Source organism: Eschrichtius robustus, chromosome 12, assembly GCF_028021215.1.
Source record: "Eschrichtius robustus isolate mEscRob2 chromosome 12, mEscRob2.pri, whole genome shotgun sequence".
Classification (NCBI taxonomy): domain Eukaryota; kingdom Metazoa; phylum Chordata; class Mammalia; order Artiodactyla; family Eschrichtiidae; genus Eschrichtius; species Eschrichtius robustus.
The window spans coordinates 4,119,284-4,145,238 of NC_090835.1; the positions used below are offsets into that span (position 1 = coordinate 4,119,284).

A 25,955-nucleotide genomic window follows, 5' to 3' on the forward strand; every position below is an offset into this window, starting at 1 on the left:
TTTCATTTCAGTTATTGTAGTTTTCAGCTCCAAAAAATTTTTTTTGGTTTCTTTCTAGGTTTTCTATCTGTTGATTGGTATTTCCATTTTGTTCATACATCGTTTTCTGAGTTTTCCACGTCTTCCTTTAGTTCAGTCCTTGTCTAATACATTTGACATGAGATCTTTTTCAGGGATAACTTATGTTGATTTTTTTTTTCCTTTGAATGGATCATAATTTTTTGTTTCTTTGTATGCCATGTGGTTTTGTTGTTGTTGAAACAACATTTGAATCTGGACATTTAAATCTAATAATGTGGTAACTCTGGAAGTCAGATTCTCTCCTTTTCCAAATATTTACTGTTTTTTGTTACTTTGTTGTTTTTGTTGTAAGCCGTTTCTCTTCCAAGGAGCATCCTGACATGTAAACTTAAGGTCTTTTCTAGGGTCTTTTCTAAACCTGTGCCTTTCTCTGAGCATGTGTATTTACTTTCTAACTGTCCCTGTATATGCAGTTAGTTTTGAATGTCCTTGTCTTTAATGTCTGGTTCCCAATAGAGGATAAAGAGAAAAATGGGGAGGGGGGGGGAAGCAATCCAGTCTTTTAAGTCCCCTGGAAATCACTTCAGCAGAAACGGAGGGGCTTGCAACAGGAGGAGGAAGTACAAAGACCATGGGTACCCCTTCTTTGTCTGCACCTCTGGGATCAGAGGAAGCAATCAGCGATTGGAGCACAGATCCCCAGTATTTGGAGGACAAGGGCCCTTTTTGCCCGCCCTGGCTCCCACAAGCTGTGTGCAAGCTGCTTCTGGAACATGTGCACAGCTGCCTGTTATAGGGTAGAGGCGGGGAATGGGTAGCTGCTGCTACTGTGCTAACAAAATTAACTGCAGTTTATGGTCCAAGGCTTCCCCTGGAAATTGCAAGCCTCCAGTAGACTCCTGAGTTTCAAAATAGTTACATCAGACAGATTCCACCAGTGCAGTTGTGGTCTAGGTAGGGAAAGAGATTACTGGTGTTTCCTACTCCACCATCTTACCAGAATTCTCTCTCTTGAGTTAATTGTTTTCCATATAGTAGGAGGGAGGGGTCCAGTTTCATTCTTCTATGTTGTGTCCAGTTGTTCCATCACCATTTGTTGAAAATACTGTTCTTTCCCAATTGAATTGCCATGCCACTTTTGTCAAAAGTCATCTGACCACATATTGGGAGGGTTTATTTCTGGGCTCTTTGTTCTGTTTTGTTGGTCATTGTGTCTGTTTTTATGCCATTGCCAACAGTTCTGATTACTGTAGCTTTATAATAAGTTTTGAAGCCAGGAAGTGTGAGTCCTCCAACTTTGTTCTTTTTCAGGATTGTTTGGCTATTCTGGGTCCCTTGCATTTCCATGAATTTTAGGATGAGCTTGTCAATTTATGCAATGTAGGCAGCTAGAATTTTGATAGCAACTATATTAAATCTGTTGATCAATTTGTGTAGTATTGTCATCTTAACAATATTAAATCTTCTGATCCATGAACACAGATGTCATCTAGGTCTTCTTTAATTTCTTTCAACAATGTTTTGTAGTTTTCAGTATACAAATACTACACTTTTGTTAAATTTATTCCTAAGTATTTTCTTGTGTTTGATGCTATGGTCAGTGGGATTGTTTCTTTAATTTTGTTTTCTGATTGCTCTTTGCTAACTTATAGAAAGATAACTTATTTTTATATGTTGATCTTGTATTCTGCAACCTTGAAACTCATTTACTAGCGCTAATAGTTTTTCTGTGGTTTCTTTCGGATTTTCTGTGTACAAGATCGTATCATCTGCAAGTAGAGATAGTTTTCCTTCTTTCCAAATCTGGCTGCTTTTGTTTATTTTTCTTTCCTAATTGCCCTGTCTAGAACTTCCAGTACAGTATCAAGTAGACATGGTGAAAGCAGACATCTTTGTCTTGTTCCTGGTCTTAGGAGAAAGCTTTCAGTCTTCCATCACTAAGTATTATGTTAGCTGTATTTTATAGATACTCATTATCAGATTGATAGAATATCAGTACTCTATTCTTTTTTTTTAAATTTATTTATTTTATTTTTGGTTGCATTGGGTCTTTGCTGCTGCAAGCAGGCTTTCTCTAGTTGCGGTGAGCGGGGGCTACGCTTCGTTGCCGTGCACAGGCTTCTCATTTCAGTGGCTTCTCTTGTTGCAGAGCACGGGCTCTAGGCATGCGGGCTTCAGTAGCTGTGGTGCACAGGCTCAGTAATTGTGGTGCACGGGCTTAGTTGCTCCTCAGCATGTGGGATCTTCCCAGACCAGCGCTCAAACCCGTGTCCCCTGCATTGGCAGGTGGATTCTTTAACCACTGTGCCACCAGGTAAGCCCAGTACTTCTGTTCTTATTTTGTTGAGTGTTTTTATCATGAAAGAGTGTTGAATTTTGTCAAATGCTTCCTCTGTACGTTGAGATGATCATTTGGCTTTTGTCCTCTGTTTTTGGGTGTGTTACATTGTTTGATTCATATGCTGAGCCAACCTTGCACTCCTGGGATAAATCCCACTTAGTCATAGTGTATGATTCTTTATATGCTTCTGGATTCATTTTGCTAGGGTTTTGTTGCAGATTGTTGCATCTATATTCATAAGGAATATTGATCTGTAGTTTTCTTGTGGTGTCTGTCTGGTTTTGGTATCAGGTAATACCAACCTCATAGAATGAATTGGGAAGTGTTGCTTCCTCCTCCTCCTCTTCTTCTCCTTCTTTTTCCTTTTTTTGTTTTTTGTTTTTTTGTTTTTTTGAAGTTTGAAAAGCATTGGTTCATGATATACTTTTATTCAAGGAAAAATAATATCTGCTCACTTCAGGTGCCCAAGTGACCATTCAGAACCTTGAAACTTGACTTTAGTGGGTATTGACCTTGTGTTATTGATGAGCTTTTTCCGATTTTATCACAGTGAGGATGGGAGGTTGCCAGACTCTTTCACAAGTATTAATCCCAGTAGTTTCGAGTGTAATTCTGGTTGTTTGCCATCCTCAACAGTATTGTGAGAGCCTGTCTTCTGGAAACTGTCATCTTAAAGGAGTGCTTTATAGCTGGCTTTAGAGACAGTGAAAAAAAATTCAAAGATGATCTCTAAGAAGTTATTTTGGTAGCTTTTTATTTTATTGATGCTGTGCAGAGCAGACCTGAAAATACCTTTCATTTTTTCTTGCATTTTCAACATTAGAAACAGCTATTTTAGCTGTTTCTCAGGATCGTTCTGTGGAAATATCTCATTGATTCCTTTGTCATCGAAAACTATACAATTTTATCACTCAAAGCCACAGTGAAAGCAGGAGGCATGGTCCTCAAACCACCACTGGGCATCTCTCTGAGCCCCCTTGTGATCCAGCCCGCTTCTCACCCACAGGTACCACGTACACAGACTTCTCGGCCGGAATCTCCAGGGATGACCAGCCCCTCCCCGCGCATCCAGATAATCTCCACTGATTCTTCGGTAGCCTCACCTCAGCGCATTCAGGTACCTGCACCAATCCCACTTGGTTCCAGCCACCTGCCTGAGGGCAGACCTACCTTCCCTGAATCGTTTCCGAAAACAAACCTGCCTAAGGGTTTCACTAAGGAGCTGTGCTTCTTAGGCATCAAGTATAGTACAATCTCATTTATTTTTTAAAAGATAAAAGAAGAAAGATTTTACATTTACTAAGCTGACTTACTTTTAATCTAAAAGTCTGAACTGTCACTTCAAACTATTGGAATGAAGTACCATTTATTACTTATGTGCTTCAAAATTGAGAGGTAGTGTGTCTTAGTAGTTAAGAGTATGGACCTCCACTTGAAGTCAAATCCAATGCCCCATTTTATAGCTTTTCTAATGTCTCACTTTTTTCATTTAGAAAATGTACATAATAGTAGTACTTACCTCATAAGGTTATTAGAAAGAATCAGTGAATATTGCTTGTAAAATGCTTGAAACGGTGCTTGGCACATAATAACATTTGGTATGTACTAATTATCTATAATAACTATTATTGCTAGTATTGTTGTTATTGTTAACTAATTGATGATATTCACTTATGGGAAGTTTAGTCTTCCCAGGGCTCTGAACCTGCCTCTTTCCCACTGAACAAAGAGAAGGTACATGTATCGAAATCATGATCAACAAGCAAGAAGAAGGGAAAATTATCGATGACACACATACATTAAAGAATCATAGTTATCTCAAAAGGCTGAATCAAAAGGCCAAACCAAAGCACATGAACAGACATGAACGGCAGAAAAAACGCTAGTTGTGTAACGTAAGTTTGAGAGAATAGCAGGTGGACAGGTATTTGAGTGAATAAGTAAAGGATTGCTTTCATTTACAGTTTCTTTATTTTAAAAATCAGTGTAAGTGAGTAGTATGCTGTAATAACTAGATGACTTCCATAGTGTTCACCCATTCTTAAAAGTGATTTTATGGATTACTATAAACTAAGCATAGAAGAGTTCTAATAAGTAAAGTGAAATGAGTTGTTAAAAATTATATTTCCATCATGTCTGTATTACATAATATTTTATCATAAATACCAAAGTTCATATACTTATTTTCTTAACTTCACACCAAGTAGGAAGCACATATCTGAGTGTCTAGAAACTCAGAAGGAATTGGTCCAACGTTAATGAGATTTTACTATTCCTCAGAATTAGAAACTTGATACAGCTAAGTTATTTTTTTCTCTTTTGCTTTGTTCTTATTTGCTGATTGTGACTTGAAAATGAGTCCTTTATAGTTTTATGTAGCAGATGTTAGGATCCTGCCTACATAACTCTCCCAACTCTAACTAACTAGGAACTAACTTTGTACATTTAACCATGGATGTTATATTATGGTTTCACAACCACCTGAGGGCAGATGAGAACATAGAAAGTTCTTCTAGAAAACTCCGTTGGTAGCTAGTTTGTGTTTTAAGAGAGGGTATACAGCCCCCTGTATTGGTATAAGAAGGATCTTTCTGTTTTCCTGAGGGGTATTCAGGCATCCCATTCCGTACAGTGGGGCTGTTCCCATGCCCTGGTGCTTGGCCCATCGTTCCACCACTGTCCTGGCTAGAATGCAGTAAGATTCTTGAGCAGCAGTCTTGTAGAATAGCTCTTTGGTGTTGAGCTTTCAGTTTCTCTAGGGAAGATAACCCATTAGCATGAGTTTTATGTAAAGTTAGTATAGTTGAAAATCTTTTCATTGTGCGCTGTCAATAAAATTAGCCATACCTCGGGACTTCCCTGGCGGTCCAATGGTTAAGACTCCGTGCTTCCACTGCAGCGGACACGAGTTCGATCCTTGGTTGGGGAACTAAGATCCTGCATGCTGTGCTGTGGGGCAAAAAAAAAAAAAAAAAAGGGACCTACCTCGGTGCAACAGAGCTGACTGTTTTTCAAGGTTTGGTTTTTTAAAGGAAGGTTATTGGTCATAGGTTGGTTTCTGGGTTCTTGATGTTGGTGCTGATGGCTTTGATGAAGTTTTCATTTCTAGCCCTGACTTCAGTGATGGATCTCTGATCCCCTGAGGTGTGGGGAAAGAATACATTTTCTGATATTTTAATGAATAACAGTGCTCTGAACCCAAATAGTGGCTTGTGTGATAAGGTTGGGAGGGAAAGATTATTCAATAAGGGTGGCAAGCTATGCAACGTTTAGGAGCTTTGGCTCTGAATGGAACAGATTTTAGGGTCAAATCTTGTTTCCACTCAGCACTGTGACCCTGGGAAACGTTTCTATAACATCTATAATTGTAAAGTGACAGCAGTTATAGTACCTGTTTTATAGGATTGTAAAAGGATTAAGAGATACTGCCTATACAGTTGTAGGAAGTAGACGTCAATAAATGTTAGCATCTGTGTTATAATTTTTTAATGTTTTATTTTCATATAAGTTCAAACTTAAGGAAAATAATACATATAAATCCTGTGTCCCCTTTACACGGATTCGCCACTTGTTTGCTGTAACATTCTGAATGTATGTATAATGTGTTTTTTTCTGAATCATTTGAGAATAAAGTGGAGACATCATGCCTCTTTGCCCTGGATACTTCAGCATGTATTTTCTCTTACATAATTACAATACAGTTATCAAAATCAGTAAATTTAATATTGAAACATGCCATTATCTATTCCATAGTCCATATTCTAAAATTTCATCAGTTTTCCCAATTAAGTCCTTTATAACTATTTTTTCCCATTCCAGGATTTATTTTTATTGTTTTTAATAATGATAGCAAAAATGATGGTGTCAGTCAACACAAGCCCTACATATCTAGTTGTGCAGACCAACAGAGGGCTGATCTAATGATGGACTTGTGTTCATCAGTATCATGTCATCCTAATGGCTGCAAAAGGGCTTTGGGGCCAAGTGCGAAGGGTGGTGGTCATCAGAGCAGGGGAGGTAGCCTTGTGACTGGGGTTGAGAGCTGTTGTTTTTTGGGGTACAGAGGTCTAGGGCAGAAACTGTGGGAGGAAGGAGATGGAGATAAGAAAAGCTGTAGGAGAACACCTGCATGTCTGAAAATAAGGCTTAATCGGAGCCATGCCATCACAAAATCTAGCTTCTCAGTAAATTTCATGGGTTTTCATCATATGTAGTCTTTTTAGGCCAGTGGTTTTCAAACTGTGTTCTTTACTGTTTCCCAGATTACACAAACATTACGTTCAAATTTCATTTTTTAGTCCAGCTTTCAAAGCAATTAAAGTAGATTAAAAGAAAAATACACTTGAACATGTCATATACCAAATTTGACATGCTGGAGGTCGCTGGTGCACTCACTTGTAATCCATGTTCATTCTCTTTGGGGCAGATCTTGGCTAAAACCTTCTTTTGCCATCTCCGTGCATTTTAAGGTTTTCCAGAGCTATTGCTCCACACTCCCCATTTCACATTTATGTTTTCAGGAGAGCATAATTATACTCATTGTTTGAAGGAAATGTTTAAATTTGAGCTTATAAAATACATTTATATAATACAGTGCTTTTTTATCTACTTTATTTTTTGAGGTTTCACATGTTACTAGAAAAGACTTCTGCTGTTTATATGTTTTTTAAAAGTTTGAAATCCTTATTACATTCCCCAGGGGACTGCATCTTGGGCTCTTGTAGCATCCTCCTTCCCTAGGTCTCTCTTCCACCAGCTCTTTATTCCTGCACATCCTTCTTGAGCAGCCAGTACCTGTTCTCTGTCCTTTCTCCATGCGCAACCATCTGAATATTTCCTTTCTTGCTCTGATATTCTAGTGGCCCCTCTCAGGTACTCATATGAGTTGTTTGTTTTTATGTGCTGACTGGGTAGTAGTTGTACACTGTGACGAAGTCACACCATACAGAGTAAAAGACGAGTCTCCCTCCCTCCCTCTCCTTGGAGTCACCCATGTCTTTCCCAAGAAAAGCCACTGTTACCATATTGCATATTCATTCTTTCAGAGATGGGCTCTGCATCTACACTGGCAAGCATACATGTAAACAATACAGCATATTTTTACAGTCCTGTCGACCTTCTGCCCACACTGCTCTGCACTTTACTCTCTTTTGGAGGTATTTCCCTGTGGTACAAATAGAGCTGCCTCTCTCTCTCTTTTTTTTTTTTTTTTTAAATATATCATCTCATTTAATGCTCACGACAGCCCTGAGAAGTAGGTGCCATTATTACTATCCTCATTTTTTTTTTTTAACTTTTGTCTTTTACTGGGTCTCTTTTTTTTTTTTTAAATCAGTCATCAATTTTATACACATCACTTTATACATGTCAATCCCAATCACCCAATTCAGCACACCGCCATCCCCACCCCACCGCAGTTTTCCCCACTTGGTGTCTATACGTTTGTTCTCTACATCTGTGTCTCAACTTCTGCCCTGCAAACCGGCTCATCTGTACCATTTCTCTAGGTTCCACATACATGCGTTAATATACGATATTTGTTTTTCTCTTTCTGACTTACTTCACTGTGTATGACAGTCTCTAGATCCATCTGCGTCTCAACAAATGACTCAGTTTCGTTCCTTTTTATGGCTGAGTAATATTCCATCGTATATATGTACCACAACTTCTTTATCCATTCGTCTGTTGATGGGCATTTAGGTTGCTTCCATGACCTGGTTATTGTAAATAGTGCTGAAGTGAACATTGGGGTGCATGTGTCTTTTTGAATTATGGTTTTCTCTGGGTATATGCCCAGTAGTGGGATTGCTGGGTCATATGGTAATTCTATTTTTAGTTTTTTAAGGAACCTCCACACTGTTTTCCCTAGTGCCCACCAACAGTGCAAGAGAGTTCCCTTTTCTCCACACCCTCTCCAGCATTTGTTGTTTGTAGATTTTCTGATGATGCCCATTCTAACTGGTGTGAGGTGATACCTCATTGTAGTTGTGATTTGCATTTCTCTAATAATTAGTGATGTTGAGCAGCTTTTCATGTGCTTCGTGGCCGTCTGTATGTCTTCTTTGGAGAAATGTCTATTTAGGTCTTCTGCCCATTTTTGGATTGGGGTGTTTGTTTCTTTAATATTGAGCTGAATGAGCTGTTTATATATTTTGGAGATTAATCCTTTGTCCATTGATTCGTTTGCAAATATTTTCTCCCATTCTGAGGGTTGTCTTTTCGTCTTGTTTATGGTTTCCTTTGCTGTGCAAAAGCTTTGAAGTTTCATTAGGTCCCATTTGTTTATTTTTGTTTTTATTTCCATTACTGTAGGAGGTGGATTAAAAAAGATCTTGCTGTGATTTATGTCAAAGAGTGTTCTTCCTATGTTTTCCTCTAAGAGTTTTATAGTGTCCAGTCTTACATTTAGGTCTTGAATCCATTTTGAATTTATTTTTGTGTATGGTGTTAGGGAGTATTCTCATTTCATTCTTTTACATGTAGCTGTCCAGTTTTCCCAGCACCACTTATTGAAGAGACTGTCTTTTCTCCATTGTATATCTTTGCCTCCTTTGTCATAGATTAGTTGACCATAGGTGCGTGGGTTTATCTCTGGGCTTTCTATCTCGTTCCATTGATCTATGTTTCTGTTTTTGTGCCAGTACCATGTTGTCTTGATTACTGTAGCTTTGTAGTATAGTCTGAAGTCAGGGAGTCTGATTCCTCCAGCTCCGTATTTTTCCCTCAGGACTGCTTTGGCTATTCGGGGTCTTTTGTGTCTCCATACAAATTTTAAGATGATTTGTTGTAGTTCCGTAAAAAAAATGCCATTGGTAATTTGATAGGGATTGCATTGAATCTGTAGATTGCTTTGGGTAGTATACTCATTTTCACAATGTTGATTCTTCCAATCCAAGAACATGGTATATCTCTCCATCTGTTGGTATCATCTTTAATTTCTTTCATCAGTGTCTTATAGTTTTCTGCATACAGGTCTTTTGTCTCCCTAGGTAGGTTTATTCCTAGGTATTTTATTCTTTTGGTTGCAGTGGTAAATGGGAGTGTTTCCATAATTTCTCTTTCAGATTTTTCATCATTAGTGTATAGGAATGCAAGAGATTTCTGTGCATTAATTTTGTATCCTGCAACTTTACCAAATTCATTAATTAGCTCTAGCAGTTTTCTGGTGGCAGTTTTAGGATTCTCTATGTATAGTATCATGTCATCTGCAAACAGTGACAGTTTTACTTCTTCTTTTCCAATTTGTATTCCTTTTATTTCTTTTTCTTCTCTGATTGCCGTGGCTAGGACTTCCGGAACTATGTTGAATAATGGTGGTGAGAGTGGACATCCTTGTCTCATTCCTGATCTTAGAGGAAATGCTTTCAGTTTTTCACCATTGAGAATGATGTTTGCTGTGGGTTTGTCATATATGGCCTTTATTATGTTGAGGTAGGTTCCCTCTATGCCCACTTTCTGGAGAGTTTTTATCATAAATGGGTGTTGAATTTTGTCAGAAGCTTTTTCTGCATCTATTGAGATGATCATATGGTTTTTATTCTTCAATTTGTTAATATGGTGTCTCACATTGATTGATTTGCATATATTGAAGAATCCTTGCATCCCTGGGATAAATCCCACTTGATCGTGGTGTATGATCCTTTTAATGTGTTGTTGGATTCTGTTTGCTAGTATTTTGTTGAGGATTTTTGCATCTATATTCATCAGTGATATTGGTCTGTAATTTTCTTTTTTTGTAGTATCTTTGTCTGGTTTTGGTATCAGGGTGATGGTGGCCTCATAGAATGAGTTTGGGAGTGTTCCTTCCTCTGCAATTTTTTGGAAGAGTTTGAGAAGGATAGGTGTTAGCTCTTCTCTAAATGTTTGATAGAATTCACCTGTGAAGCCATCTGGTCCTGGACTTTTGTTTGTTGGAAGACTTTTAATCACAGTTTCAATTTCATTACTTGTGATTGGTCTGTTCATATTTTCTGTTTCTTCCTGGTTCAGTCTTGGAAGGTTATACCTTTCTAAGAATTTGTCCATTTCTTCCAGGTTGTCCATTTTATTGTCATAGAGTTGCTTGTAGTAGTCTCTTAGGATGCTTTGTATTTCTGCGATGTCTGTTGTAACTTCTCCTTTTTCATTTCTGATTTTGTTGATTTGAGTCCTCTCCCTCTTTTTCTTGATGAGTCTGGCTAATGACTTATCAATTTTGTTTATCTTCTCAAAGAACCAGCTTTTAGTTTTATTGATCTTTGCTATTGTTTTCTTTGTTTCTATTTCATTTATTTATTTATTTTTTTATTTCATTTATTTTTACTCTGATCTTTATGATTTCTTTCCTTCTGCTAACTTTGGGTTTTGTTTGTTCTTCTTTCTCTAGTTTCTTTAGGTGTAAGGTTAGATGGTTTACTTGAGATTTTTCTTGTTTCTTTAGGTAGGCTTGTATAGCTATAAACTTCCCTCTTAGAACTGCTTTTGCTGCATCCCATAGGTTTTGGGTCATCGTGTTTTCATTGTCATTTGTCTCTAGGTATTTTTTGATTTCCTCTTTGATTTCTTCAGTGATCTCTTGGTTATTTAGTAATGTATTGTTTAGCCTCCATGTGTTTGTGTTTTTTACGTTTTTTTCCCTGTAATTCATTTCTAATCTCATAACGTTGTGGTCAGAAAAGATGCTTGATATGATTTCAGTTTTCTTAAATTTCCTGAGGCTTGATTTGTGACCCAAGATGTGATCTATCCTGGAAAATGTTCCGTGCGCACTTGAGAAGAAAGTGTAATCTGCTGTTTTTGGATGGAATGTCCTATAAATATCAATTAAATCTATCTGGTCTATTGTGTCATTTAAAGCTTGTGTTTCCTTATTAATTTTCTGTTTGGATGATCTGTCCATTGGTGTAAGTGAGGTGTTAAAGTCCCCCACTATTATTGTGTTACTGTCGATTTCCTCTTTTATAGCTGTTAGCAGTTGCCTTATGTATTGAGGTGCTCCTATGTTGGGTGCATATATATTTATCATTGTTATATCTTCTTCTTGGATTGATCCCTTGATCATTATGTAGTGTCCTTCCTTGTCTCTTGTAACATTCTTTATTTTAAAGTCTATTTTATCTGATATGAGTATAGCTACTCCGGCTTTCTTTTGATTTCCATTTGCATGGAATATCTTTTTCCATCCCTTCACTTTCAGTCTGTATGTGTCCCTAGGTCTGAAGTGGGTCTCTTGTAGACAGCATATATATGGGTCTTATTTTTGTATCCATTCAGCAAGCCTGTGTCTTTTGGTTGGAGCATTTAATCCATTCATGTTTAAGGTAATTATCGATATGTATGTTCCTGTGACCATTTTCTTAATTGTTTTGGGTTTGTTTTTGTAGGTCCTTTTCTTCTCTTGTGTTTCCCACTTAGAGAAGTTCCTTTAGCATTTGTTGTAGAGCTGGTTTGGTGGTGCTGAATTCTCTTAGCTTTTGCTTGTCTGTAAAGCTTTTGATTTCTCCATCAAATCTAAATGAGATCCTTGCCAGGTAGAGTAATCTTGGTTGTAGGCTCTTTCCTTTCATCACTTTAAGTATATCATGCCACTCCCTTCTGGCTTGGAGAGTTTCTGCTGAGAAATCAGCTGTTAACCTTATGGAAGTTCCCTTGTATGTTATTTGTCGTTTTTCCCTTGCTGCTTTCAATAATTTTTCTTTGTCTTTAATTTTTGCCACTTTGATTACTATGTGTCTCAGCGTTTTTCTCCTTGGGTTTATCCTGTATGGGACTCTCTGCGCTTCCTGGACTTGGGTGGCTATTTCCTTTCCCATGTTAGGGAAGTTTTAGACTCTGATGTCTTCAAATATTTCCTCTGGTCCTTTCTCTCTCTCTTCTCCTTCTGGGACCCCTATAATGCGAATGTTGTTGCGTTTAATGTTGTCCCAGAGGTCTCTTAGGCTGTCTTCATTTCTTTTCATTCTTTTTTCTTTAGTCTGTTCCGCAGCAGTGAATTCCACCATTCTGTCTTCCAGGTCACTTATCCGTTCTTCTGCCTCAGTTATTCTGCTATTGCTTCCTTCTAGTGTAGTTTTCATTTCAGTCATTGTATTGGTCATCTCTGTTTGTTTGTTCTTTAATTCTTCTAGGTCTTTGTTAATCATTTCTTGCATCTTCTCAATCTTTGCCTCCATTCTTATTCCGAGGTCCTGGATCATCTTCACTATCATTATCCTGAATTCTTTTTCTGGAAGGTTGCCTATCTCCACTTCATTTAGTTGTTTTTCTGGGGTTTTATCTTGTTCCTTCATCTGGTACATAACCCTCTGCCTTTTCATCTTGTCTATCTTTCTGTGAATGTGGGTTTTGTTCCACAGGCTGCAGGATTGTAGTTCTTCTTGCTTCTGCTGTCTGCCCTCTGGTGGTTGAGGCTATCTAAGAGGCTTGACGGGAGGCTCTGGTGGTGGGTAGAGCTGACTGTTGCTGTGGCGGACAGAGCTCCGTAAAACTTTAATCCACTTGACTGTTGATGGGTGGGGCTGGGTTTCCTCCCTGTTGGTTGTTTTGCCTGAGGCAACCCAACACTGGAGCCTACCTGGGCTCTTTGGTGGGGCTAATGGCAGACTCTGGGAGGGCTCACGCCAAGGAGTACTTCCCAGAACCTCCGCTGCCAGTGTCCTTGTCCCCACGGTGAAACAGAGCCAGCCCCCGCCTCTGCAGGAGACCCTCCAACACTAGCAGGTAGGTCTGGTTCAGTCTCCCCCGGGGTTACTGCTCCTTCCCCCGGGTCCCGATGTGCACACTATTCCGTGTGCGCCCTCCAAGAGTGGGGTCTCTGTTACCCCCAGTCCTGTCGAAGTCCTGCAATCAATTCCCACTAGGCTTCAAAGTCTGATTCTCTATGAATTCCTCCTCCCGTTGCCGGACCCCTAGGTTGGGAAGCCTGACGTGGGGCTCAGAAGCTTCACTCCAGTGGGTGGACTTCTGTGGTATAAGTGTTCGCCAGTCTGTGAGTCACCCACCCAGCAGTTATGGGATTTGATTTTACTCTGATTGCGCCCCTCCTACCGTCTCACTGTGGCTTCTCCTCTGTCCTTGGACGTGGGGTATCCTCCTTGGTGAAGTCCAGTGTCTTCCTGTCGATGATTGTCCAGCAGCCAGTTGTGATTCTGGTGTTCTCACAAGAGGGAGTGAGAGCACGTCCTTCTACTCTGCCATCTTGGTTAATCTCTGCCTCTTTCTCTTGAGTGGCGGTTTGATATCCCATTTTTTGGATGCTGCAATAAATAACCTTTTACCTGCTTAATTTAGGACATGTGAGAGTATTTCTGTAGGATCAATTCCTCAAAGTAGGATTGGTGGAAGAGTGTGTCATGTGTAGTTTTTTTTTTTTTTTAAGAAGGAATGTTATCTTTTATTTATTTAGTTAGTTTTGGCTGCGTTGGGTCTTCGTTGCTGCATGGGCCCCCTCTAGCTGCAGTGAGCAGGGGCCACTCCTCACCGCGGTGTGCGGGCCTCTCATCGCTGTGGCCTCTTGTTGTGGAGCATGGGCTCTAGGCGCGCCAGCTCAGTAGTTGTGGCTCACGGGCTCTAGAGCGCAGGCTCAGTAGTTGTGATGCACGGGCTCAGCTGCTCCACGGCATGTGGGATCTTCCCAGAACAGGGATTGAACCCATGTCCCCTGCATTGGCAGGCGGTCTCGGAACCACTGCGCCACCAGGGAAGTCCCTTATGTGTAGTTTTGACAGTAGTTGCCGGACTGCCTTCCAAAGAGGTTTCACCAACTTATATTCCCACCAGCCTGGTATGAGAGTGCCCGTTGCCTTACACACTCAGCTATATGTTTTGATATATATATGTGTGTTTGATACATATATTTGTGGCCCAGAATGTGGTCTGTCTTAGTGAATGTTCCATGCAGGCTTGAGAAGAATGTATATTCTGCTGTTGCTAGATGGATTATTTTATAAATGTCAGTTACATCAAGGGGGTTGATAGTGCTACTCAGGTCAACTATATCCTTATTGATTTTCTGCCTGCTTGATTTATCAGTTGCTGACAGAGGAGTGATGATAACTCAAACTATAATGGTTGATTACTCTATTTCTTTTCGGCAGTCCTATCAGTTTTGTTTTTTTAAATTTTATTTATTTATTTATGGCTGGGTCTTCTTTGCTGAGCACGGGCTTTCTCTAGTTGCAGCGAGCGGGGGCTGCTCTTCGTTGCGGTGCGCAGGCTTCTCATTGTGGCTTCTCCTGTTGTGGAGCACGGGCTCTAGGTGCACAGGCTTCAGTAGTTGTGGTGCGCAGGCTCGGTAGTTGTGGCACATGGGCTTAGTTGCTCAGTGGCATGTGGGATCTTCCTGAACCAGGGCTCGAACCTGTGTCCCCTGCATTGGCAGGCAGATTCTTAACCACTGCGCCACTAGGGAAGCCCCTTAAAGGTCTTTTGGCCATTCAGTTGGAAGTGATGATGTGCTGGGACTCGTGTCCAGCCTGTGGCTCTCTGGTCTTGCACTCACTGGGCCCTCAGCCTGCAACCCACTCTGTCACAGCTCTGCACGGCTTCCTCTCCTGCCTCATTTGGGTCTTTATCCACCGTCACTCCCTCAGAGAGGTCTTTCCTCTTGAAGCTGCCCCCTTGTCTCCTTCCCCATGTCGTGTTCTGTCCATTACCCTGCTTTTTGGTTTCCTCCGTGGCACTTGGGCGCTGACTGAACTCTTCATGGCAGGGTGCACAGTCTGTCTTTCCTCTAGCAGGCGAGCTCCCCGCCGTGTTGACACTTCCATCTCTAGTACCGAGAATAGGGCTGGTCACCTAGTGGGTGCCCAGTAAACACGTGTTAAGTAATTGACTCTTTCCTTGCTTGTGTCATTTTCTTTTGAACCTACCAGCATCGTTGGATTTTCCATATTGGACTGTTGGCAAAGCTGTAGGACTCTGTGTGAGTTTGCTGTCTGAACCTTGGGATGCCACGTCCCAAAGCAGTTCTATCAAGAGGTGGCGCAGATTCCAGACATGTCGTCCATAAATGTGCTGTAGGGAGCTGGGGTCCAGCCAGAGACACAGTACGTCTCCCCTGCCCAAGGCCCAGTGCACGCACCCCAAGAGTCCTGTCTGCAGTGAGGGCCTGCTGGGGTCCTCAGGGAAAAGGTGCCCCATGCTCCAAGTTGGGCACTTGGCCTGGAAGAGAGACAGGAACGTGCTAGAACAGCTTCAAAGAACTTCACGAGCAGGAATAAGAGAAGTCGCTCTTACGTAGCAGCTATCTTAATTGTGACTGATGCCCTTAGGCAGGGATGCAGGGAAGAGGTGAGCTATGGCAGTGGGGCTCATGAGTGGTGGACATCCCTGGAGAAATGAGGCTCAGGGCTTCTCCGGAGTCAGCACCCACTGCCTCCAGGGCTTCCACAGTCTTTTATTCACATCTTCTCTCCATGTGCCAGGCCCTGTGCTAGCCCTGGGGATGCAGCCCTGAAACAGGTGTTATCTCTATGCTTAGAGACCTCAGAGTCAAGAGGTGAGAGAAGTTGGATGTGTGTCAGCAAGGGACTCCCTGCGTTCTGTCACTCCAAGGCAGGATTATTTATAGGACCTCCCCTTCAGAAATAGCCCTTTAAAGCAGCCATTCTCAGGTTTTGGGGTTTCAAAAAGTTAGGGTAGGGAATTCCCTGGCGGTCCAGTGGTTAGGGCTCCACGCTTCAACTGCAGCGGGCCTGGATTCGATCCCTGGTCAGGGTACTAAGATCCCGCATGCCGTGCAGCGCGGCCCAAAAAAAAAAAAAAAAAAGTTAGTGTTGCCCACATTTCTTAGGTTTTTTTGTTTGTTTGTTGGTTTTTTTAGTTAAACCTATCATCTACTATTTATTACTGTCTTCATTTCATAACAGAAAGGGCCTTTCTTTGTCCAGTTTTATTGAACTGTAATTGATATGCAGCACTAAGTTTCAGGTATAGAACATAATAACTTGATTTACATATATTGTGAAATGATTGCCACAACAAGTTTAGTTAACATTCACCATCTCATATACATACAGAAAAAAGAAAAAGGAAAAAAGTGTTTTTTTCCTTGTGATGAGAAATCTAAGGATTTACTCTCCGGACAACTTCTAGTTGACCACCTTCATACAGTTTCCCTTCCCTCCACTTCCAAAGGGCATTTTAATTCTAAAAGTAGGAGGGATGATATCATCCTAGAATAAAATTAGCTGTATGAAAGCCAGTTTCTGAAAAGCTCCCTGTTGTTTTCTCTTTCCCATTTCACCGGCACTGGTGAAACTGTCCTGGACCAGCACTGACTCCGGGCCGGCGTTGGCAGCCACTGCACATGCTCCGTGAGAGCAGCCTCCGTGTTGTGTCTTGTAGATCGTGACAGACCAGCAGACAGGACAGAAGATCCAGATAGTCACCGCAGTGGACGCCTCCGGATCCCCCAAGCAGCAGTTCATCCTGACCAGCCCAGATGGAGCTGGAACTGGGAAGGTGATCCTGGCTTCCCCGGAGACCTCCAGTGCCAAGCAGCTCATATTCACCACCTCGGACAACCTCGTCCCTGGCAGGATCCAAGTAAGACCTGTTGATAGGTGTTTGTTTCAGCACTTCCGCTACTGCCCTTGTTCTTGACTCTTAACCTCTACCATGGAGGCCAAATCCATCTCTAGAAGGTTCTTTGGGGACCTGCAAACATGGTGGGTTGCTGCCTCGGCTAAAGTAAAAAACCAGCAAATGAGTGGCAAGGCCCAGAAGGCAGCCACTGCAGTGCTCAGGTGGAATGGAATTTGAGCCAGCAAATCAGCGGTCCCACAGGAGACTGACCTGAGCAGTTGGCATGAGCCACTGGAGAATTGTTCTCAACCAAGGCCACGTGGTGGCAGCTCTTGGCCTGTGATGCTTTAGGGGCACCACCAGGGGCTGACCACAGTCAGGTGAGGACCGACTTGTTCTAACTCTTACTTCGGACTGGCCCAGCTCTTTATTCTGATCTTGTTCCTGTGAACTGCTGCCTGTGGGCCCCTCCGTTCTGCCCTGGTTCTCCCTCCTCTGGCAGGCGGGATGGGGTTGGGGCAGGTACAGGAAGGAGGAGAGCAAGGACTGGAAGAAGAGCAGGGTTATTGGGAAGCATTGAACTTCCAAGTCCAACACTCAGAGAAGCAGGGACTCAAGGCCAGTGTCCCATGGTGGCCAAGCATGGAGCATGTTTAGTCCAGGTCAGGGTGCAATCCATGGTCTTGTTTGGTTCTGGTTTTTAAGTTTTTTAAAAATTTGTGGTAACATATAAAATTTACTATCTTAATCGTTTTTAGGTGTCCAGTTCAGGGGCATTAAGGACATGCACACTGTTTTGCAGCCATCACCATCACCCATCCCCAGAACTCTTCATCTTCCCAAACTGAAACTCTGTCCCCACTGAACAACTTCCGTTCCCCATCCCTCAGCCCCTGGCCACCACTATTCCACTTCCTGTGGGTCTGACTACTCTAGGGACCTCACATAAGTCGAATCCTGTAATATTTGTCCTTTTGTGACCGGCTAATTTCACTGAGCACAATGTCCTCAAGGTTCATCTGTGTTTTGTCTTATGTGTCAGAATTTTCTTCATTTTAAAGGCTGAATAATATTCCACTGTATGTATAGACCACGCTTGGTTTTTCCATTCATCTTTCAGTGGACACTTGGGTGGCTTCGACGTTTACTGTGAATAATGCTGCTAAGAATCCATGTGTTTTGCAGGGAGATTTCTACTCTGGAGAAAATTCAGGAAGGAAAGGGTTTTTTTCCTTCCACTGGATTTGGGTTCAGAACACCAATATGTTCATCTTCCAGAGCTGTACTTTTGAGACACCTCCTAATGCCATTAGTAAATACTTCCTCATTCTTCCTTTCCCAGTGTACATTCTGATCATCTGGAATCAGAGTTCCTCACTGCTTGCTTCGACTCCTTGCTTGTGAAAGGATGGCTGGTGGTTCTGTTGCATGTCTTATAAGAGGTCGTTGCACATAATGATTTCTGTATATATTCTCACTGTACATAAATCATTTTAAGGCTTATTGTTAGTACATGATTTAATAACAGCTATTTTTCACTTTCTCATGTTGAAACCAGTTACATTACTCTTCCAAATGAGCAGCACTGTGGGTCATCTGGAAAGTCACCTCCAAGTGAAGGAGAGAGAGCAGGTTTCAGAGGCCACCTGTCCTAGTCCCTTCACCCCCAGCTGCCTCACAAGAGAGCTAGTTATTTAGTCAGTAAAGCTGAATTACTTTTCTGCCAAGTAAACCTCTCTGTGTACTTTCAAGCTGTTTCATGAGAATAGAGAAGCAACCAAAAAGACCTTGAGTATCTTCATGTTGGAGCATCCGCCTGTGAGTCCCCTCACGGCCCCTAGTCCTAGGTGGTTGGGGTGGCCAGATAGGAGGGTAGGTCACTGAAAACCAGTGTCCGGCCCTGGACAAGCCCACCGCCACCCACCACCGCTGAAGGGGCTTGGTCCAGATGAGCGGCCACGCCATTCCTGGTGGCAGATTCAGTTGTCACGTGGCATTTTCCCAGTTCTTCCCAGAGTTCTTAGAAACCCGAGATTAGGAATTCACGGTTCAACCTGACCTTGCTTAGTGCTCTGGTTTTTCATCAGCGCTCTGCTTATTTCCTGATTCTTCTTAGATCGTCACGGACTCTGCTTCTGTGGAGCGTCTTCTGGGGAAGGCCGACGTCCAGCGGCCCCAGGTGGTAGAGTACTGTGTGGTGTGTGGCGACAAAGCCTCAGGTGAGTAACAAAAGGCCATTCTGGGTGCACATCAGGGGCCAACATCATGCACCAAATCCGGGGCAGGGGAGGGTTGTAGGTTTCGAAACATGAACTCCACTCTTCTTATTGGGGTGGTGATGTAAATAAGCAAATCAGTTTGTCAGATTATAAGAATCAAAAGGAAAAATCAAGAAACTATTTCTGCGATTTGTAAATCTTGGTTGGGTGTCAATTATTTTTGTACTAGTAAGAAAGAAATTGGGACTTCCCTGGTGGTCCAGTAGTTAAGACTCCACGCTTCCACTGCAGGGGGTGAGGGTTCAATCCCTGGTCGGGGAACCAAGATCCCAGATGCCACGCACCCCCCGCCCCCCAAAAAAATAGAGCAATCATTTCATTAGTCTGGTTAATATCTGCTCAGTTCTTTGCTGTTTCACAAGATGTGTTTGTTGTCTATCCCTCCCTCGTCCTAACTGTAGCTACCTCTGTCATGCCCTCACTATAACCCAGTGTGATAAACAGGAGGGGGCATGCGATTCTGGCTGGAGTCCCAGGGTCAGGAAAGGCCTGAAGTCACATTGGTGACCTTGGTGGTTGAGTGTGTGCTGTCAGGTAAAGCAGAAGGGTGTTCCAGCTGGCGGGACCAGTGCCTGGAGAGTTTAACATCCATACCCACCATGTCTCTGGGGAAGCACTCCTGGACTTCCATGGTTAGGAGGTGGGTACAAGGAGACTAAAGAAGATGTCTGACCCAAAAGCTCAGACTTCAGCCTGCTAACAGTGGGAGCCATAGAGGGTAAGTGATGCTAGGGACACTGACCTGAGTTCTGAGATGACCACTTGGTTCTGCTTTATTCTGTGGTCACTACATTCGTAGGAACTTTGGATACTTTGTGGTCCTGGTTTAAAAAAAAAAAAAAAAAAAATGCTGAGCCAAGCCTCTTAAGAGGAAGACAACCCCAGGCAAGCACCAACTGAAGGCCGGAAGCTCCACCCCCTCCCGCTCATGCCTCAGGTGCTGTGCTCTCGCCCCTTCTCTGAAGCCCTCGTCTGCCCCAGCAGGCAGGGCCCAGCGCTGCCTCTGTCCTCATCACCCTTTTGTTCAGATCTCTGGGCACTGGATGTGTTCTTTTCTAGTTGCTTCCTTACAGGCCTGTCTTCCTCTCCAGAATGTGCTCTTTTTTTTAGAGCAGGAACCGTGTCTGACCCCTTCATCTCTATATCCCCATCTTGTTGCTCAGCAAGGAGAGACACTCTGCAAACTTTCGAACAAGTGAATGAAGCATGAGCATAGCAGAGGCCACAGAATCTGCTTGGCTTTCCCTTCTGGGCTTAAAGCGCGTGACAGGCTTGCAGTGCCATTGTCTCCAGATATTAGAGATCACTCTAAGGCCTAGAGAGCCCGAGGAAATCCACTGCAAGGAAGGAAATATGTCCACAGAGTCATTTCAGCATGACTCTTCTTAAAGGCACACAGTTGAGACCCTCCAAGTGCAGAGTTGGAGAACGGCTCCACGCGCCAAAGCTTAGGGCCATGGGTTGCTCTGCAGCCGCCGTCCACAGTGACCCTGGGAACTCTGACCCTGTAGTGTAGTTATGACCCTGGGTTACATGAGACCAAACCAGGAGAGCATACGCGAGGGCGGTCCCAGCTGGGAATGTGAGGAAGGGTAAACTCACGTGCGGCTCTTTTTAATGTGGGAGGGAATTAGAACTTAGAGACCCCCAAAGTAAACAAGCTTAGAAAAAAGAACTGGCGGCCTTCCTTTGCCCTGGGCTCACACGGTCACGCCCCCCACCCCGGGTCAGTCTGGGGCCCAGGACATGACGCACACAGAGGGAGTAAATGCAGGATGAGACCCTTTGGGCTAACAAAACACGAGCTTGTGTTTGCTCTGTGACATTCTTGATGGGACAGGGGAGCTGAGGGCCTTCACCAGGCAGGTCTGCAGAGCCGGGCCCAGTGAGTACAGCGGACGGTGCAGCCGAGCCATCATCCGCGAGCTCCTGCTGTGCACTCGGAGCACCGAGGTCATGCCGTTTACCAGCGGCCGCGTTACCTGTCTGAGCTTCCGTTTGTCCATCATGACCTCACAGGGCTACTTTAAAGATGGTAGAAAAATGTGAAGGCCCCGGGTGCCATGCTTAGCGCTCAGGCCTGTGGTTGGCCCGTGGCTGCTGGCATCTGACCCTGCACACCAGTCCCCTATAGACTTACCTTTCTCTTTCAGGCCGTCACTATGGGGCTGTCAGTTGTGAAGGTTGCAAAGGTTTCTTCAAAAGGAGCGTAAGGAAAAATTTGACCTACAGCTGCCGGAGCAATCAAGACTGCATCATCAATAAACACCACCGGAACCGCTGTCAGTTTTGCCGGCTGAAAAAATGCTTAGAGATGGGCATGAAGATGGAATGTGAGTAACTATTAAAAAACCACGTGAGTTAATAAGGAGGGCGAAAGTGAGGTTTCCATGCCTGGCGTTAAAATACTCTAACGGTATCTGCTGAGGCTTCATTTTGGTTCACCTTCAGGGTCAGCTCAGTGATGCGGCGCTGATACCACTAGGGTTGGTTGGTTTCCACAGTGGAAACCTAGTCCAGGTAATTTGGGAGGCAGCATGTGGAGTGGGATGAACACAGGCTTTGGGGTAAAGCTGATACCACGTCAGCTCCAGCCCTGCCCCCTGGAGCCGGGAGACCTCGGGAAGTCATGTGGCCTCTGAGCCACAGGTCCCCGTCCATGAAATAGCACCCTTGCCTTCCTTACATGATGCGTATGGGGTCCTCTTTCCTTTCTTCTGCAAAGGTCTGTTTTCTTCATTTGTTTCTGGCATGTGTTCTTGCTCTTGTACCAGATGCTGAAGGAAGAGGTCACTGGTGTCACGTAGAATGGAGCCCCACTGACAGTTAGCAGAAGCTTTCCAGCTCGAGTTGGGCATTAGGATGCTTCCTTTCCCACGTGGGGCATGGGCAGCTCTCTGTTAAGGGCCCACCTGAGGGGGTGTTTCTCCTCCTGGAGAGAGTCCTGTGAGCAGCAGGAAGTGACGGAATGATACCCACACAAAGGCCACTCGGTCCTTTCTCGGCCATAGCACCCGCCATCTTGAGCTCCTTTAGATGTGACAACACTTTGGCTTTGAGCCTTTCTCTCCTTTGGCTGCAAAATCCACTGTGGAAGTTGAGCCAGGCGTGTCTAGCACCGAGCTTATCCCGACAGCAGTGGGCTTAGTCAAGAGGACTCCTACCTCTCCCGCGAAGGATGTGGTTTTTAAACGTGGGTATTTCTGTTGTGATTTAAGCTGTGCAGAGTGAACGGAAGCCCTTTGATGTGCAGCGGGAGAAACCAAGCAATTGTGCTGCTTCAACGGAGAAAATCTATATCCGGAAGGACCTGAGAAGTCCTCTGATAGCCACGCCAACATTTGTGGCAGATAAAGATGGAGCAAGGTCAGTCCCTGTGTTAACGAAGGGCAACGCTGTAATCAGCCTTTGGAGCTGATTAGGGGAAGCACGGATATTCCTTGGAAAGGGGGCTTGTGTGGCTCCCCGCCTGAGGGCCACAGCCTTGAGTCTTGTCTTGCCTTATCCCACCCTTTTTGGAGCCACTCTAGTCACACCTCTGTCCAGGCCTGAGGATGGTTGATTTAGGATGGGGTCAGAATTTCTCCCATCTCAGGTGCTGGGATTATGTGCTGTAGTTCAGGCATCGTTCATGCAGGAAAACAGTTGTTTCATGATTCAGGATGGGGGCTTTTTTGCAGTAGAGATAAAAGGCCTAAGATCCAGGTGTGGTCTAGATGGTGCCACAAGTCAATTTATATGTTTTCTTTTTAATGTAATCTATCAAACTTAAAGGAACAGAAAGAGGGAAACAAGAAATCCAAAACGTATCATGGCAAGCGCTAGAGTTGGGAATGCCCTGGTGATACTCTGAGATCAGGTTAGCATTACTGGCACAGCAGTGGACGTGGAGGCCCGGGGGGGTGTGCGGTCTTTGTCATCCTGTCTCAGGCTGCAGACCCGGCTCTGCGCACGTCTCATTGTAGAGAGAAGGGGGTTGGTGAGCCACTCGGTGGCTGAGTCTAGTTAGCTTTTCTACTGCTCAGCCTTGCAGATGTGGACGGGACAGGTAAACGCAGCCTGATCACACTGTGCATTAAATGTTGGAAGCTACTCTGGGTTTCTTTATGTCTTAAATAGACAAACAGGTCTTCTTGATCCAGGGATGCTTGTGAACATCCAGCAGCCTTTGATACGTGAGGATGGTACGGTTCTCCTGGCCACAGATTCCAAGGTGATGTTCTCTCCTCATGCCTTCTCCACTTTTATGTCTCAGTGCAGGCCGCTTCTCTGAATGTGTGCACCCACCTTCTTCTTGGCCTTCAGACTACGTCGAGGCCATGGCCTTCTGCATCTCCATTTACTTCTGATACAGCCGTGCTGTGATTTGTTTCAGGGATGCCAATGGCTTTTTGGCAACTCAGAGCTGGCTGGTCATGGTCACTTAACATGTCAGGGTCTAGAGTTCAATTTGGTGAAAATTCTGTGGTTCACTTCTAAGATTTTCCCCCCTAGTGATGCACATTGGCAAACTACGGGCAGGCTGAGGAAGAGCTCTTTATCCTAAGATGGCCTTTTGCAGTAGTCCCTAGTTCCTTTTTATTAGATGACCTGCAGGTCCCTAGCTCCTTTTTATTAGATGACCTGCAGGAAGAAGTCCAGCCAGGATTCTGGCAGCTCTAACCCGGACAGAGTGAGTCAGCTACAGGGAATCCAACTTGCGGACAGAGATGTTTGTCACCCCAAGAAAGAGACAGCTGGCTGCCTCCCGTGGAGATACCTGAGGAGAGGGGGTTTTATCCAGGCAGGGGAGCCCATTGCTTCTCTCACCTTATTGTCCCTGATGTAACTCGAGCAACGATGAAGCGGCGGCAGCCCCACTGAGCCCCAAAGTCTCTGCTCTGGAAGGAGCGACTTAGAACAGTGCTGGCGTTGCTGCCGCCCTCAGAGCCAGAGCTGGGCCTGCAGGCTCCCCTCTCATCTGCTCTCATGCACATGTGGCGCATTAAGGAATGTCCTCTTCTGGGAAAGGAAAGGCAAAAATGAGAGCCGATGGACAGCTGCCCTCCACCCATCGGTCCCTGGCTGGGCTTTGAGCCTGTTGTCCTCAGGCAGTGGTGAGGAATCATGCATGCCTGGCTCGTTGCCTTAACCCGGCAGACGTGCAGGACAGTGACCGACCACTTGGTGGGGTGGACACACCATAAGCCTGAAAGTAAGGCCTGAGCACCCTGAACTCCTGATGGCAGGGGGTTGCGCAGCCCCTGTCCCGTGTGCCACCCACACACAGGCTGGTACAGAGCCGGCCACCCCGTGCCCTCCCGTCCCCACCCCAGCGCCCACCAGGCAGGGGTGTTGGGAAACCTGAGTGAGTTATTTGATAAAGCATGCAGTGCCCACTCCGTGAACGCTAACTGCTAGGAGTTTGTTGTGGTCGCTGCATCGAGGAGAAGGAGCACAGAGCTGTGCAGTAGCGAGTGAAGTGTAGTGAAGACAGCAGCTGCAGAGTCATAGCCAGGCCCTACCCGCCCCTCTTGCAGGACGTGGAAGTGACAGGACCCACCCCAGAAGCTTGTCATGAATAATAGAACATACGCAGAGCCCCTTAAAGGTAGCTATTTTCAGAAGCTGATTTTTAAACTTTTTACTACGAAACAATTATACATTCAAAATCATTTACTTTGAATAAATACAAAGATACCACAGTGCTGCGTGCTCCCTTCACCCAGTCTCTCCCGGAGGCCGTGTCTTGCAGAGCCATAGCACAGGGTCAGGACCAGGGCAGGATGTGGGGACAGGGGTGGGTATCCTTCTTTTTCTTTTTTTCACCCTTCAACTTTTTCCCTTCAACATATCTCTCATGACGACCTACATCTTTCACCAGCTGCATGATATTCTGCTATGTGGTGCTTCTGCGATTTATTATCCACATCTCTGTTTATGATCTTTTCTACTGATTCTAGTTTTTCATTTTTATAATCAAGATACAGCAGACATGTTTGTATACGTATCTTGGTTTAGTTGTTTGAGTATATCTTTGGCTTGCTTTTTTTTTTTTTTAGTTGAGATGTAATTCCCGTACCAAAAAATTTACCCTTTTAGTGTACAATTCAGTGGTTTTCAGTATATTCACAAGATTGTTACAACCATCCCCACTATCTAATTCCAGAGCATTTTCATCATCCCAAAAAGAAACCCTGAACCCATTAAGCAGTCGCTGCCCCTTCTTCCCACTCCCAACCCGTGCAAGCCACTCACTTTCTGACTATGGTTTTGTCAATTCTGGACGTTTCATATAAGGAGAATCATACAATATGTAGCCTTTTGTGACTGGCTTCTTTCTCTTATCATAATGTTTTCAAGGTTCATCCATGTTGTGGCCTCTTTCCTTTTTATTGCCAAATAATATGCCATTGAATAGCTATATTATGTGTTATTTATCCATTCGTCAGCTGATGAGCGTTTTGAGTTGTTTCTACTTTTTCCCTATTAGGAATAATGCTGCTGTGAACATTGTGTACAAGGTTTTTTGTGCACATGTTTTAATTTCTCTTACGTATGTACCTAGGAATGGAATTGCTGTTGTCATATTACAACTCTACGTTTAAACTTTTGAAGAATCGCCAGACTGTTTTCCACAGCACCTGCACCATTTTACATTCCCTCCAGCAGTGTATGAGAGTTCCAATTTTTCCACATCCTCGCCAACACTTGTTGTTATCTGTCTTTTTGACTGTGACCATCCTAGTGGGTATGAAGTGATATCTCATTGTGGTTTTTATTTGCATTTTTAACTAGCTTATTTGTCTTTTTCTTATTAAGCTGTAAGC

General features: G+C 43.7%; 1 protein-coding gene across 6 annotated transcripts in view; it reads left to right on the forward strand.

The window, feature by feature from the left end:
- Nucleotides 1-25,955, forward strand: part of NR2C2 (nuclear receptor subfamily 2 group C member 2) — an 88,459-nt gene that overhangs the window by 47,026 nt on the left and 15,478 nt on the right. For all 6 annotated transcript variants that reach the window (XR_011075696.1, XR_011075697.1, XM_068558266.1 and 3 more), the window contains 6 exons: nt 3,369-3,479; nt 16,688-16,888; nt 18,984-19,086; nt 21,300-21,479; nt 22,365-22,512; nt 23,266-23,359. Coding sequence is in view for 4 of the 6 variants with exons in the window: in XM_068558266.1 (XP_068414367.1) it covers nt 3,369-3,479; nt 16,688-16,888; nt 18,984-19,086; nt 21,300-21,479; nt 22,365-22,512; nt 23,266-23,359 (837 nt within the window). In the remaining 2 variants the exon portion in view is untranslated. The remainder of the gene's footprint in view (nt 1-3,368; nt 3,480-16,687; nt 16,889-18,983; nt 19,087-21,299; nt 21,480-22,364; nt 22,513-23,265; nt 23,360-25,955) is intronic.